At 40.4% G+C, this 17195-nt stretch overlaps 1 protein-coding gene across 1 annotated transcript in view; it reads right to left on the bottom strand.

The window, feature by feature from the left end:
* The window catches only part of LOC105623979 (longitudinals lacking protein, isoforms A/B/D/L-like), a 247590-nt gene extending 230669 nt beyond the window's left edge, over positions 1–16921 (bottom strand). The window contains 6 exon segments of the mRNA XM_012205349.1: positions 5255–5396; positions 7272–7449; positions 7724–7967; positions 8072–8457; positions 9502–9702; positions 16783–16921. Coding sequence (XP_012060739.1) covers positions 5255–5396; positions 7272–7449; positions 7724–7967; positions 8072–8457; positions 9502–9675 — 1124 coding nt within the window. The 5' untranslated portion in view covers positions 9676–9702; positions 16783–16921.
* Between the last annotated feature and the right edge of the window lie 274 nt (positions 16922–17195).

Raw genomic sequence — 17195 nt, 5'->3', positions numbered from 1 at the left:
TATATATTATATTATATATTATATATATATATGGCACAATGGGTTAAAACTNTCGATGTCGCATACACGGAATGGACAAAAAAAATTATTATATGAATATATAATATATAAATTGTTCACACATCGTTATATCGTATTGCATATCCTGGTGCGCGCGCGCTTGCGCGACCAAGATCTTGATGTGGAACGTGCTTTTTTTGTTCGTTTCTTTTGGACCGCGTTTTTATAGAGAGCCGCAACCCAACGTGAATGTAAGTACGCATAACGTGTGAATGTACGCGATGCGTGAGAGGAACATTACAAGACGCCGATGAACCTCGCCGATCCCTCTTGAGAAAAGCGAGATCGATCGAATCGCGAGCGAGAGGCGGATTTTCGGCCAGCCGGTTTCGCGACTTACGACCAGCCGTATGAAAAGCGCGAATCTCGAGAAGAAAGAGAAGAGGAAGAAAAAAGAGATAGGCAAGATAAATAAGACAAGGGCAGGAGGAAGAGGCAGGCAGAAAAGCGAGGGTGTCCGTGCTCCCTGCGCTTCTTCGTGCACAATGGAAAGAGAGGAAAGAGGAAAACGCGAGACATCACCCTGGACGATAATGGTATAGAGAGCAGAGAATTATACTATAAGAGTTCGCGCACACGACTGGCCATATATCAACTCACTCGGTTGTTCCAATCCGCGATAAACGAGAATACAGGATGTATCATATGTCCTCTCACGCGATTCTCAGGCAAGTTGTTTCTTGCTCAATTCGACTTCTGTTCATGATTTAACACACCGCGCTCTCGTTAAATGTACATGTACCGGTTCATTCTCGCACCAACAAAAAAAACACGTCACGGCTACAATGGGCTTTTTATTATCTGGGATCTGAGGGTGACTCTCGTCCCGGATTGGCAGAGGTAAACGCAATCGTTTCACTGTTGCCAGAAGAAACAGCCGAAGATAACTCGAATCTTCGGTGATCGTTTCTTCGGACAAGCGTGAACGCGTTTACCTTTACCCTTTCTCTCGTCGCCGGAACGCTTTCGCGTGTTTCCGCGACAGAAAATATTCACGAGAGAAATAAAAAAAAATAAAAAAAGAAAAAAGAGAGATCTACGCGCTGCGAACAACGTGGCGCAACTCCGGTCCTAGGGTCGCGAACTCGGCGTCTCGTCATGGAACAAACGAAAACTCTTAGATCAACAAACGTGCGTGAAAATACATGGAATGCAAGAAGCGATAACAAAATGTGTGAGAGAGCTTTTGATGTTGAAATTCCAAAATTTAAAGAAAAAAAACGGAGAGACGCGTTTTCCGTGGAGCAGAGGAGCCTAAACGAAGGATCTCGATCGCGATGGCTTGAAGTGCGATTTTAAGTGTCAGCCCCTCTTCCTCGAACGGTACGAAAAACTAGATTCAAGGCAACAAGTCTCTGACGTTGAAAAAAAAAACGACCTTCGCTATCAATGCGAGCATCTGTCCAATCTTTCTTTTGAAAGTGTATCGCGCGCGACACATGACACACTCTGACATAGCATATACAAAGAAAAATGGAGGCAGAACGCAATATTCGTCTACCGTAACGAGCTTAACAAATGATAACTCTCGCGATTCCACGGGCACCTGGCGCGTAAGGACATCGCGAAAAGAATCACCGTCATCGAGTAACACGTCAGGAACCGCGCGATCGCGAGTACGAATTCGAGATTTAGCAACGCTAGCATTGACAGAGAGGCCGCTCCTCTCTCTCCGAAATTACCTTGATTCCCACGTTGGATCACCGCATTAGGGCGATCATGTACCTTAAAAGCTAACGAAAAAACCGATCTAAATGCCTAAAAAACCTTCCTACCTCTTCATCTAAACTAATAAATATATTAACGTTTGTTTTTTTTACGCTATTCTTCTCTCTCAATATGTCTCTCCTTCAAAGATTATCCCTTCATGTTCATTTCTTTCATAATAACGACTGTTCTAAAAATTAAAGGGAAATTGAATTTTATTGTCCCTCTATAGTGAATTGTTATCGCATCACGTATAAACGCGATAATTTTATATTTCGATTTGTAAAGGGATCCCGATCACGAAAGATACGGCACGCCGGGCGGACGATTTCCGGCTCAGCCATCTGGGGCGACTGGTATCCGGCTGCATCAGCTGCTCAGTGTGCAGCTGTCATCATACATTAGCAGATGCAAGCAAGCTGGTCTCCGTCGTCTCGGCAAGAAACTTGCATTGCCAACCAACCGAAATAACCGACAAAAATTTCTTATTACCTTCCTCATGAGCGAACGGAAAAGGAATTAGCCGAAACTTCGTTCCGAATTTTTGTTGAAATTAATCTATTAAAAATATTTATTACATATGCCTAATAAAGTTAGATATTTGTGATATAATTTGTTATTAGCTTCGTTATGGTAAAACTGATGAAACTATCGTAACCTATCGTACTGCTGAGAAATTGTACAGCAGTCTTTCCGTTTTGTTGTTACGTAATATATATAATCGCCTTGATATAACAATTCAACGCACTTATACATGAATTCGCGATAAATCTGGGTCATCAGTAAACAGATAGTTCAATTTATTTAGTCTTATCTTCGTTAACGCATTCTCGTTAAACAACAGAAAATTTATCTCTTCATAATCTCAATTTTTCACTCGCCGGCTCACGATAAACGTAACTGTTAAACTGTAATCACGTTAAATGTTACGTATTATATATGTAATATAGCTGTTTCTACCAAAGTTTCCTCAAAAACTATAATCGCTTGACCTTGATTTTTTATTGCAAATTGACGTAAAACCTATCGTGAAATGATAAAGTGATTTTTCGTTATTCTTTATGACTGCGAATTTCGAAACGACATCTTTTGCAAATAATTGACACCGCGATAGAAGAATGTACGCATATCTTTCGTCACCAGAAAGTTCGCTTCTTGTCGTCTCTTTTGTCTTTTTCGATAGAAATCTTCCCTACCACGCGCGTTCGTTCCAAGTTTCACGTGGCCCCAAGGTCAGGTGAGCGTTCGTGGGAATGCCTCGACCGGGCATTAAGTATACATGCCTGTTATACTACACAAACATGATTAGCTAGATTTCTCGTGTCCGCTACGAGAGGTCTGAAAAAAAATTAATTTGAAAGATTCACTCGGTCTTCAAATAATTAAATCCGTTTTGCACACATTCTAAGAGCAATTAAATATGACACATAAAGTAATGAGTCATCTAGTAATAATTAGATGACTATGAGAACGCATAAAAAATGGAAAAAAGAAATAGCTTAAAAAATTATATCGATACAGAGTCTCAAGAGGGATAAAAATTTACGTAATCCAAAGAGCATCGATCAGCATCGATCTTACTGAAAGTAGCTCGTCAATGTTCTCCGCAGATTGAAAATCGCACGCAAATATAACCATTGAATATAATAACGGAAGGAGGAAAAATAATGTTCTAACGCAATTTCTAATCGCTTAGAAATTCGAGTGATGTCACACTAGAGTCGGATAACTGCCCAAGTTATGAAACGATTACTTCCGAGTTATGCCAAGAATCAGCGTAAAATGATCATTGTCGAAGGTGCTCAACGTCACCTACAATATATATAGTAGTATCAAATTTCATCAAAGGCACGTAACGCCGATTAGAGAGCCAAGGCGAGATTGCTGGCTCACGCTCGCTCGATCGCACAAGCCCCGTTATATTCTTACCCACCGAGAAGCAGCTCTCACGTTGCTCCAGCTTCAATTTCCCATAGCAACAGGGGAACAACCGGATACGTCCCGAAATTTCCTTCGTTATTTAATCGCTGAGCCACGACTTCCGCGAATGAAATCAGACTATAAAATAGCGAATTATGTTTCATATGTGTTTCCGCATCAAAACAAGTATGTCATATACCACGTCATTTCATATAAAAAACAATCGCGTGTCGAAATTCCTATCATTGAATTTATCACGCAATGCATTATTCAACTTGGTGGAAAAATTCATGAACGTGAACGAAACGAACCCGTTTCAAAGATAGAGAGACTATCGAGAGAGACATCCTACTCAATCCTTATACTCATTGATCTTTATACCTACATGTTTCCAATTATCGATGATGCGCGATTCCGTTTATAACTATTTTTAATTATTCTTACTGACATTAATTATCAATAACACGGTGCTTGATTAATAAAAACGTCTCGTTGTATCTGAAAGAAGATCGATAAGCTTAAAAAATAATCGATAGTCCATGCTTTAGACTTCGTTCAATAAGGTACAATATATAGTAAAAGATTCTATGATCTCTCGATTCTCGATTCTCGCCACCTATCTTGATTATCTCTTTCTATATGTTGTTTCATCAACATTGAGTATGCTTTATTTACGTAAAAATAATACTAGAAAATTCCGCGATGTTACTTCTATCTACAATTTACTGTAACTACTGTTATATGAAACCGCATGTAATTATCGTCGCGGATAAAGTATAACTAACTGTAATCGTTCTTTGTAGATTTTTTACGCGCGAAATTGACACGAGATATTGAGGTCTCGTGTTCTCCCTGCGGGCTGTCCTCGCGATGTCGTAACTCCTTTCGGAGGAGAGAGAGGCCGTAGAGTCGCGCATTGCGAGGCTAACGAAGACGAGACGACAGAGAACAAATGTCGAGAACCAAATTATGGAAAACGGAATGTTGTACGATAGGAAAAAAGGCACGCGCGAACGCATGTGCGGCTCGTCTTACGTCAAGTCTCACTTGTCGCGACACTACGTTAAGAAAGGAAAAAGATAAAAAGACAAAGAGAAAGAACTTAAGAATTCTTAACAGAAAGCTCTACATGCTCCGATAGAAAATAAAAAGCTCTTTCAGAGACCGTGCTACACTTGAACGCACCGGAATCTAGGTTGAACCACGTTATCAACAACGAAAGAAAAAGAAGCTCCGCCCCGCCTGCGCAATAGACACATATAATTACGCGCGCGTGTCAACACATCATCGAAACTTTTATCAACGTACTCGCGCTTGTGAATGAGCCATTGTCGGTTTGTCACATTAGAAAAAGATATCATTTCAATCTTAAAAATTTTCCATATTCTCGAGTCCATTCAAACGCGAGTACGCGCGTTTCTATTCTACATGGCCATAAATTTGTTTAAAATTTGCATTTTATCAGTGATGCAAATAACTCGGATTCTAAATTAGATTTAGAACAAATTATGCGAGTGTCTATTGTTACGGGGGGGCAAGAGGCAGATGAAACATGAAGCCACTGAGCCTACCTTGTGAGTCGCGATGAGCCTGTGCGGCCTCCTGAGCTGCGAGGAAAACCTCATCTCCCGTTCCGGGAGCTGCCACGGAGCCCACAACACCCCCCGCATTACTTCGGTCACCGGTAACATGCCATGAGCCCATACCTGCTAAAATAAATTATCGTCCGATAAATCTCAATATAAATATTTTATTAAATATTTACTCTTTGCATGATACGACGTTGTATACCATTAATTAAAAATTTACAAGATAAATCGTGAGTAAAGATATCGCTACAAAACTGAGAGCTACTTTGACTCAATTTATAATTGAATTAAAATTGTTCAATTAATATCAAGTTGCAAGTCTCAGAAAAATCCTTGTTTGAAAATTTCGAGTGATTTACATAATTAACATGTCAGATGAAAGTAATAATAAAAACATTATTCTAGGAACGAAGAAGATACTTTATTCATAAACTCTTTTAAAGGGGAACAAAAATATAGGAGTACATATGTAATACTGACCAAGAAATAACGCAACAAAACCCAGGGTTTCACAATCGAAAAGTCACACATTTCCCTTATACAGTGGGAGTGCTTAAAATACATTTATATTATACAATATTCTTCTATATTCATAACTCGTTACAGCAAGTAATATTTGGCAAGTTACGTGAAATATCATAACACATCCGCCCCGCAGATCGTCATGCTCACATACATACGTACAGAAGTCACACAAATTTTAAGTAATTTGGCTTAAATAGTTTACACGTAACACATTCAAGAAATATAGACAAATAATACTGATAGATTCAGACTATTTAAAGTTCAAATAACTTTGTACATCAACTTGTCGTACTTTGAAATTGCACGTGTGTATTACAGAATTACCATTAAATTTGACTAGTTTAGAAGTGATTCTTGTCGGAATTTCAATTCCCGGGTAAATGTAATGTTAACATGCAAACAGAAGAAAGTCTCGGCAATGTGCATGTTATAAGAATTATATTCGATCTTTAAGTGATCTAAGAGTTTAGATCAGTCTGTTTCAAACAAACTATATAGTAATTATTAATGTTAATGACCGCCATTGATTGGGCTCGACGCTAAAAGAACGGTGCATAGAATGCTACAATATTCGCGCGTGTTGCACACTAAGTCCGTCTAGGCTGGACCGGGGTGAAGATTGGACTAGAAGGTTGGTGTTTCCATCTCCTCCTGACGACGTTCAACTTTTTCAAATAGAACTGCAACGTTGAGCGATTAATGCCGTACATCTCGGATGCCTGAGTGGTGCTAACCCCCTGTTGCAATATTGCCTCCAGGGACATTTTAACCGAGTCTAAGCTATACTTTCTGCCCTGCTTGTTCGCCAGTGATTTAAGCAACGCGGCTACGTCAGCGTCCGGGCGCGGCCGTCTCATGTTTGGCACTTTATTACATTCGAGGAAATGGGAAGCCCATGGGGCACCACCGCCACCATTACGATCACCATCGTCACCAATACCGAAATTCCCTCTCGACCGAGACCGCGCTCCCGCCCCCCCACCTGCAACGAGGAAACCCAAGCTAGTGTCGGCCAATTTATTACACGTCCCGTTTTAATAGATAACAAACAAAACAACGAAACGATTTCGCGACACCAAAACTAATTCGTTCAACGTACACAAGCCCTTCCTAATTGCGATCAAGAGAGAAACAACTAATTATCGCGATCCAGCAATATCGAGATTTCCGTTCAAGAATCACTATCCAATCGTACAAGACGTCAAGCTCTGCTTCGATCCAAATAAACTTTTTGGATCGAAGATTCGCTAATGTCGTTGACTCTTTCTCAGAGCATATAATTTTATACAAAATGCAATTACTCGCTACGTATACTTCATATTTTTACATGCGCAACGCTACTTAGCGATGCGCAAGTTTAAATGCATATATTACAATTCACATTGCCTCTAAGTGAGAAAAAAACCCTGCGTTTCGCTACGATAAAAAAAAAATAAATTATAAATAACGAATACATTATTTGAAACTTACCGGGGTGTTGGGCGGGGTCATGGGACGGTCCAGCTCGATTGTTGTCCTGTTCTATGTCATTAAGATCATTCATATCTTCATCCAGCGTTAGGTCTTCGACACCCTCCTCAGCGTCATCTAGGTATTCAGACTTTGGCTCGATGAGATTATCATTTGGCTCGGGTTTTTCGAGTGGCAGCTATAGAATATTAAAAACGCATTAGAAATCTTAAAAGAATCTCTATGAAACAAAACATAATCCGTAAAAAAGAAAATTGTCTCGAACCGTTTCCACACTGCAGCGGTAAGGAAAAGGTAAAAACCAAAGCAGTAGAATAGAGAACGATTTTTCTTTACCAACGAAGCGAAAGAAACAGCGCTTTTAACGACAGCCTCTATTAGAACGTTGGCACACCCCCCCCCCCTCCAAAAAAAGGAGAGAACGGAAGAAATTGTTCGTAGAACAATTTTACCTGTAACATCTCATCGGCAGGCTTCGTCAACTGCGTCATTAAAGCTGACCTGCCGAGAGAGTCTGTTGGGTCTGCGTGTACTTTTTCGTCTGCCACTGGTGCGATACCAAGCGCCGGTACACCCATTTGCTGAGGCATGTCGCTGGAATTCGATGCATCCTGATTTTCTATCGTACTATCTTCGGTTAAACTTCTTCTTCGAAACCTTTTTCTTTTTCTTGATGTTGGACTTTGTGAACCTTCCCTGTAGGAACAAAAAAAACATAAAAATTAGCAATATTTTTGAAACGAATAGATTACATTCACATCTAAGCAACATAATGAAATTATTCTCCATCCAAGACTTACCTCGAGGACAACCCTTTCGACACTTGAGGACTAGCCGTATCCTCTGGTATATCCCCCACGGAACTTTGCGCCAAACTCTGCCTAGGAACTTTGTTCTTTTCTATCGTCAGACCGGAAGACGCGTGTGGAATGTCTAACGACGGTGCTGTTGGTTGTGAGACGGTTTTCTGTGGCCTGGACTCCGTCTTACTACTGCCAGCAGTTTTACTTTCCGAAAGGCCCTTAATTTGCAGAGACTCGGCGGCTTTGAGGAGTGCTGCCAGTTGGTCTTGGGAAATATTTACTTCCCCTCTGTACATATAGTCCATCATTGCCTTAAGTTCTTTGAATTTAACATCTTTGAGTATAAACACTGGATGCTTGTCATAGTGTTCGCTGAGGAGGCACTGTAACATAAAAATACATAATCTTTTTCAGACAAACGAGTACAATAGTAGAGTTACAAATATATAATAATTTATTTTCCTAATTTATATTTAATGTAGATATTATATTTAATATTTACTTTCTACAAGTTTAAACATTATTCGTAGATTACGTGGCATAAACACAAGTATTTATTTAGCAGCATTAAAATATTGATCTCTCATATATCCTATATTACAGCTAAAAATGCAAAGTGCCGCATCTGGGACGAGCTAACATCTACAGACAGGCACATACAATTCGAGCATATTAATTTTCATAGAGCAGCATTCAATTATTGCAACAGCCACTCTTGCATCCCCACCCATATTAGGGTAAAATCCCAGGGCAAGTGCCCTGGAAATCAGCCATCTTGCTTTCCTTGTATTGATCAAGAGGACCTAGGAGGGGGCTTCAGGCTTTTGCTCCCCACTCTCCCCCACTTCACCTCCTACACTTCTGCCCAGGCAACGTTCAACAAGCACGGCCATCTTGTTTCAACTTGAGATCCCCTTCCTCCCACCCCCCCCCCTTGCTTCTCAACAATCTATCTCACTCCCTCCCAACATTTCGTATTGATCTAACCCGAGCCAAATGAACAAAGAAATAAAAGGGGGAAAGCTTCATCCAGCACAATTATTAATATAATTTGTAACGTTCATAATTATTCTTTTGAATCAAAATTCTTCCAATTATAATTCGCATTTCCATTAACAAATAATTGAAAATCATTAAAATTGTATCAACGTTGCTAAATTATCGCACGTTGCTAAAATATCGTTGCTATATTAATCATATCTCTACTTTCAAATATTCGCAATAATAATCAATAAATTTATTATTACAATGCAAAAGAGAAAAGAATTTTGCTCAATTATATCAATTTAAAGAAAATATTAAGGAGATAGAAAAGACCTACAAGATCTAGTATCTTGAAAAAAAGAGAATCGCTTCAGAATATCTCTAGGAAGGTAGGAAAAGACTGTAAGATTAAATAGTAATAAATAACAGAATATTTTGCTCACCTCAAAGTATGGACTGCACGCGGAGAGGACTACTTTGTGGGCCTTGAGAGTCTTCCCCTCCGCCGCCAGGGTGCAGTCGACCAGCGTCCCGCTTTCAAGGAGTGTGTCGAAGTTTTGTATGAGCGTACTTTGGTGGTTGTTCCACCTGAGACAGAACTGCTGGTCGTCCTCCATGGTAGTTCTGGCTTCGTTTCCTCGTTTCTGCATAGATGAGAAAACAAGCGTGAAAAATGACATATCGTATCCACAAACGTAAAATCAGATAACATAAGAGTGCGGAACCTGCCGAGTCGTTCTCTCTCTTCCTCTCTCTCGCACTATTTCTCCTAATCGTACCGTATCGATCGACCGAGCGACCCGACGCTATCTCGTCCTCCCGCGACCGATTATTATCGCGCACATCGAGCCGAACGACGTACCCGGTAAAGTACGTCTCTCGACTTTCGTACCAATCCGACCGTCCTCTCCCGTCTCGCTCTCACTCCCTCTATCTCTCTCTTCGCACGCGACCCTCGCGGGAGGACGACGGAGGCAAAAGCTCCGTAACGAAGCGGCGAAGCTTCCAAAATGGCCGTATGAGCGATGCGTCGGTCGAATCGCTCTTCTAGCCTTTTCCTTTGTGCGTGTCTGGTAACGGTAATGGACTGCCTGGTGGGGATGATGCAGGAGGACGCGCAAGCACCGCGCACGCGCACTCGCGACGTCCGGGCTGCGCGTACCGCTTGCACAACGATCGCGCGGAGACTCCTGGGACTCAGGGGCGGCTGCTGCGGGTACCACCGCCACCACTAGACCCCCCTCGCCCCCTCTCGGAGGTAGTTATCCCACTGTTTCTTTTATTAGGACCATATACATTTATCAGTACTGAAAATCAAGAGCTCACTCGTGCACAGATTTTCAATACTAGCAGTGTATATACGGAACCTTCAAATGTGTGGCGATTTTTTAAATGATATCGATAGAGAATGTAACATTACGCAATTACCAGAACAATCCAATCGAAAACGAAGAATACCAAGAACAGAAAAAAAGGAAAAAAAACATGTGATTACCTGAAGACAGTACGACGTTATCGATGATTGGCGATGACGAAAAACTTGCTCACTACAAGTGACCAAACCAATTCGCGATCGAATCGCATATTTTTATCACGATGTTTTCGTTATCACGTCGCGTCGCCAGCCGAAGCGACAACGAGCGAAACCAGGACTGGTCTAACCCGATTTACGTCAGCGCGATTTACATTAGCGGCGCGCAATAAATACGGAAAATCGATCACGCGGCTCGCGAGCGATGTAGGTGGGGAACGACGGAGGGTGAGGTGAGGTTACCGCACACGCAGCAAGAAGACTGGAGCGAGTGCACTACGCAGTCGCGAGGTGCTGACTGCTGCGCAGGGAGCAAAAAAAAGGAATGAAAAAGAGCAAAAAAGATGCGAGTTGTTCTTCGCTTGCGCGATTGCGTAATCTATTTATATTGTTATCTTGCGCGCGCGCGCGAGAGAGAGAGAGAGAACGCGTTACATCAGGCATTGCCGAGTGCATGCGCAAGAAACAAAAACAAGTTGACAATTTTTTTCCAGACCATATATCAAGCGCGCGTTGAGATACGGCACGAGAGAAAAAAAAAGCGGGACAGAAAGAATGAGAGCAGAGGAACCATCTTGCAGCGACGCGAACCGCTCACTCCTCGCGAAGAGAGGAGAGGAAACCGCGAGAGCCGGAGACGTGGAACGCCAATATGGCGGTCGGCGAGGTCGGACCCGGGACAAAATGGCGGCGAGTGAAAAGCTCGCGGCGGAAAAGCAACGGCCGATCGATCCGCTTCGCGCTCGCGCGCACTCGTGCTCCGACCGAATTCCTCGCGATTTCGTGCGTCGCGTCTGGACAATAGCAAATGAGATCGCAAACGCCACTTACACGCAGATGAGAGATCAGTTTATCTCCGTTTTCGAACATCGCCACGAACGATGATAATGGATCGCGAGAGATAAAATCGCGACGAAAACACTCGCCATTCCACGGACCCGCCCCGCCACGCCATGTCGTGTCATGTCGTGTCGTCCCCGCATTCTCGACGCTGATTTCCCGTCGACCAGACGCGTCTCGGCTATATCACGCGGGAATTTATATACGTACTCACTCACCTAATAAGGGAGATATAAAACAATCTAATATCACAGCAATGGAGTCGGTGAAAAGTGTAAAACAGCGTGGAGAGTCCAGGCCCGGCGTCCGCCTCGTGCGCTGCCCTTTTCAACAATGGCGTAGCTCAACGCCTTCTCGGTTCGGCCACCGTTAACTGCCGTTCAGCCGTTCGAGGGCGCAGACGTATGAGGCAGCGATGAGGCGACGAGGCTACGAGCCGCGGCCCGCAACTTGGAGCGAGCGAGAAGGAAAAACAGGAAAACGGCGCGCATGCGCGTCGCACGGAAATTCGCTACTGCGACGTGATTGCGAATACCACTGACGCTGCTGAGCGCTAGCGAGGCCGAATTACGTTCGGCGTCAAGATGGTCGCGATTTCATTTTTCACTGGCATCCAAAACGCGCGTCCGACGATCTCTATATAATTCAGCTTTTCACGAATACTCGGAAGAAAACGAATCTTTCTTGTCGAACTCCACCTATCGAAATAGAACGCATTCTAAAAGTCGAAAAAAAAAATCAGTCCAACCGCAACGACGGCACGTACTTATCGATTTTCAACTCGCATTTTATCGTGGCACAAATTCTAGCATCAATTTCACCTCAAGCGGTGCATACAATGAGATTTTAAGACGCAAAACTCAAACCCTAAGCCTTAAAAATTATCCAATCATAATCAATTTTATTCAACTGTAATTGGTCAATTTATTATATATAGCTCAGGTTTTATTTTTAATTTATTAAAATTCAAGTTTTACGCTTTAAAATCTCGTGCAGACGCCGTTTTAATTAATTGTCGCGAATTTAGAAATTTGAAGCACACGTTCGGTCAATTCACGATCAATATAACTCGAATTTGTTACATCACATTAGAATTTCAATTTCCAAATCGTTATTTCTCCTACAGCACATATTTTTTCTCGCTAGATTGCTTGCGCAAATTGCTTTAGCAAATTCCTAGAATTGTACCATAAAAACGTAAACAATATAGCAAGTAAAACGTAAACAATATAGCAAGAAAAATACATCTGTGCTCTTTAGGTAGGCTTCTTATTTACATTTATATTCAAATTTTACTTTTGCTGTATTTAACAACAATATAAGGTGTAAAAAAATTAATGAGATATTAAATCTATTTTGTTGTATATCTGCTATTTCGAAAGAAAACTAATCGACTACTACGCTTGTTGGAAAATCACAAAAAAGATAAAAAAAACATTACTTTGATAACGCACTAAATCTCACATTATGATTCTGCGAGTATGAATAATTCCTTAACAATCTAATTATATATAATTACAAAAAAACAGCAAATGAAAAAAACTGTTATTAAAAGTCAATTACATGACCTATGTAAGAGATTCTGTGATTTTATCTCGAGCACTAATCTCAGAGCGACTATTAACTCCGAAAGTAAAAGAACATTTCTAAAAATATTTCAAGAACGTTTCTTAGGGCGAGAGCACACGATAGACAAAATGTCGGCCGACCGTTGGGTCGTTTACAGAAAACAATGGTTGCATTCAGCAAAGAAAGCAGATTTGCAACTGTTGTAAAATTCTTCAACGGTTGATTCTTGTCTTTAGTTCCTTAGATTTTCATTTTGTTTCTGATTAACTTGTGATTAACTTTTACCTGATGATAGTAATGATAGATGAAGTAACAATTTATTTTTCTAGTTATGATTAATCACTAAATAATAATGTTCCTATAATAAATAACTCTTTAACATTTAGCAATTAATAATCAGAGAGAAAGAGAAAAACAATTTTTACATTATTATCAAGTGAAGTTAAATAAACCACAAATTATTATATATATAATTATTATATATATATTATATATATAAGTAATGAAAAACCAACCTTAAATAACCAACCTTATAAACTAATCAGATTGAAAAATTTTAGAACAATTGCAAAGCTTCCTCTGCTAAACATAATCAATGAAAACTATCAATATCATATACACGTTATTGCATTACCATAGGCTTTCCATAAACGACACAACAGTCACCCGATATTTTATCTATTATGTGTCCTCAGTATTGATTCTCACACTTATAAATATAAATATTATTTGTTGAAGGGTAATCGGTATAAAGTGATACCCGAAAAGTTTAAAGATACATCAAACTCCGCACGATCGCACTTGACAAGCAACGTTCGTCGTTTATTATTTCTCGTCTGTTGTTTAACGTACAGCTCGAATCTTTCTGTTACGTCCCGATGATACTTTACCACAGTTGTTTATTTTATTGCGCATTTAATCTGAAGAATAAATAAAGCTGCGATAGGATCCAATCGCATAAATTCCAGCGTTGGATGGAATGCCAATAGAGGTCGTTTAATTGCTATAATAAAAGTCAGAAACCGTTAATGTTACCGGACAATCGCTGTTGCCCTTTTCTTGTTTCAACAGTCCAATGTTACGTTCCTTTACGTAATATCACGAGACGATCCTTCGACCTGTATTTATCGTGGCTCGATAATCAAAGCAAACAGATCAAAAGCATACGAGAAGCGTTCGATCGAAATGATTTAAACTCGTTTCCATCATGAGATAAGAATACAAGGTGTTTTGCTCCAAAGATGCACAGTCGATAACTAATCAGTCAAAAATGTTTGAAGTCAATATAGAGCCGCTATCAGAAATTTATTATCAATAAATTTGTCTCAAAATTATATTCGATCATTAGGCGCAATAAAATGACTTTGTAATCTTACATCATAGTCTCCATCAATGATAGTTTGAACTTTCAATCCCGATTCAATTAATGCCTGTTGCTATCAATGTAATTCTAATCTTGGTTCAATTAACCTTTCATCTTTTTCTAGTTCTAATTAAAAAAAGATTAAGATTAAATTGAACTGAAATTAAAATTAATCTATACTATACTGAACTCGTTTTTTCCTTCAATGCAGGTTCCATCAATGCAAGATTAATCACGGTTCAACTTACTCTTCATCTCTTTTTTAATTCTTAGAACTAGAAAAAGAATTAGTTGAATCAAAATTAAAATTTAATCTACCAATGATAGAAACGGGCACAAGGGCCTAGTTCTATCAATGTAAGATTAACTTTAATCTCGGATCAATTTACTCTTTGTCTTTCTCTTAATATTCACTTTTATTAATATAGATAATTTTAATCTCAGTTTAACTTACTTTTAATATTCATTCTAAGAAGTAGAAAAAGATAGAACATAAATAAATCGAAAATTAAAGTTAATCTACATTAGTAGAAATCGGTCGAATTTTATAAAGAATTAGAAAAAATAAACAGTAGATTAAATAAGTAATGTAAACCTTATTATATTGATAGAATCAACCTCTAAAAAGATGAGAAGTAAATGGAAACGAATTTAACTTACATTAACATAAACATTATCGGTAAGAAGTGCCCAAATTTTCAGTACAAATTTTTATGTTGTTCCAGACTGTACAATACAAATCTGAACAAATCTTACATACTTCTGAAGGCTTTAACGAGTTTTTACTATCATAGAAGTTGGATTGTATTTTATTTGATTTTTCTAATAAATTTAACTATATCAAAATTCACAATTAAAAAATCGATTTTGACTTAAAAATTAAACATTGCTGGTGAAGGGTTAACTTATTCATCTTTTCTAATTCTCAGCAAGTTAATAAAAACTAAAAAGAAGTTAAACCGAAATTAAAGCTCATTCACATTCATACGTACGTTATTGAATCAATAAACGAAAATCTCGACTGGACGATCTCTCGTGAGATAATTAATAACGCCTGGCGTCTAGAAATTTCAGCGTCAGGTAACATCATGGCGGACGTCTCGCCGCTTTTCTCATTCCCTGCGCTGTAACAGTCATGGCCGACGCTTTCCCGAACCTCTCATAACGCGACCTCGATCACTTTTCTATATTTAATTACCGTCGAAAGCGCCGCTGTAGATATGGTGCACGTGAGACGGATAACAGACATAATAACATGACAAACAAAACGAACTCGACCGGTTAATTGCACGAGTCGCACGAGAAGATAACAAGGACCTGAAATTACATAACAAAAAAACTGATAATTCCCCTCTCCTACCTTCTCCTTACCTAGTTATTCAATTAACGCGGACGAGGAAATAGGAATTTACAAACAATTCTCACTGGTGTTACGTATCTTACGTGTCATACAAAACAATACAATGTGTTCATGTAATTCGCCTCAATTTACCGATTGGCGTTCATTACATACCTTCTAATAAGACTTCTGACCATTAGAAAGCCATTTTTTGTCCGCTATGGTTTAACAATTCCTGAGAGGAGAAAGAGAGATACGAAAAAGATAGATGAGAATAAGATAGAAATAATAAATATATCCTCTTTCATAGATTTTTTGTTAAAACTACGACTCCAGATTCATTGGAGGATGCTCATGAGTGTGAAGACGCGTGCGACGCTCGTTCGTGATTATCGATTATATAGGTCTGTTCTGTTGTTTGAAACTCCCAAAAATTTGTGCACTTACGAGATAAACAAAAAGATCTGTTCGCATTGCTTGAAAGCCCCAATAATTTTTGCACTCGAAAGGTGCAGGATAAATAATATATATTTGATCGTTGAAGAAACAAAAAATCAAGATAGTAGATGCAAAAAGTAAGCAACGCGAACATACCTATATATTCGAGTGTCGAAGAGAAAGAGAACGAGCGTACTATCTTTATTAGAAAATAATCTGTTTAAAGTATAATAATCTCGACCTCCCACGTGCGTCGGGCGTCGCCCCGAAACAGTGAAAGATCCTCGAAGATCCCGTTGTCGATCAACATCGTGGAACTCGCTAACGATCTCGCGTAATGGCCGACCTCGCTCGTTCACGGGTGAGACAAAATGGCGAAAAACTGTCGAAAAATCTCAGGGAAAATTCCTTCCAGCTTTTCTGAAGGCGGAATGTCGGTGAAACCGGGCGAATCCGCACGCGCGGAATGAGAAACGTGCGATTTTCCTCATCGAAGGACGCGAGCGTGAGAACGCGGCAACGCGACATGGCGGAACGCAACCTGATTTTCCACGAAACTTTCTACCGGGACGAGCGAAAGCATGCGAGGAGAGAAGTAGAGAAACGCCAGATGGAGAAAAGAAGCAGATTATTTTCCTACTCACCTATTGGCACAGTCTAAATATCACAAGAGGACGAAACTTCGGGGGGGGGAAAAACTACGCGTCCACTCCTCAGCGTGCACTACCCAAACGTCATGAGTCCTTTTTACACAATAGCCCTGCCGCGAAACGCGCTAACGATCGATCAGTTTCTGCGAGAGGACAACGCCGGAACGCACGGAAACGGAGCTCGCCCCCGGTCGCAGCGCTCCCAGACGCGGCGCAGAACCCGCCGATTTGCTTTCTGCGCATCGACAGTGGGGAGGAAAGAGAACAATCCAGGAGCGTCGCCGTCGCGCGAGCGTCACGGGCACGAGACGTGACCGCGTTTCCTCCGTTTTCTCCGTTTCCTCCTCTGGTCACCTCTGGTAACTCTCATTTCCTCAGCCGCGACTGATACTGCGACGATAAGGAAG

This window comes from Atta cephalotes (genome assembly GCF_000143395.1).
Source record: "Atta cephalotes unplaced genomic scaffold scaffold00070, whole genome shotgun sequence".
Classification (NCBI taxonomy): Eukaryota; Metazoa; Arthropoda; class Insecta; order Hymenoptera; family Formicidae; genus Atta; species Atta cephalotes.
The sequence above is the reverse complement of the archived record's forward strand: the minus strand, read 5'-3'. Positions and strand labels throughout refer to the sequence as shown.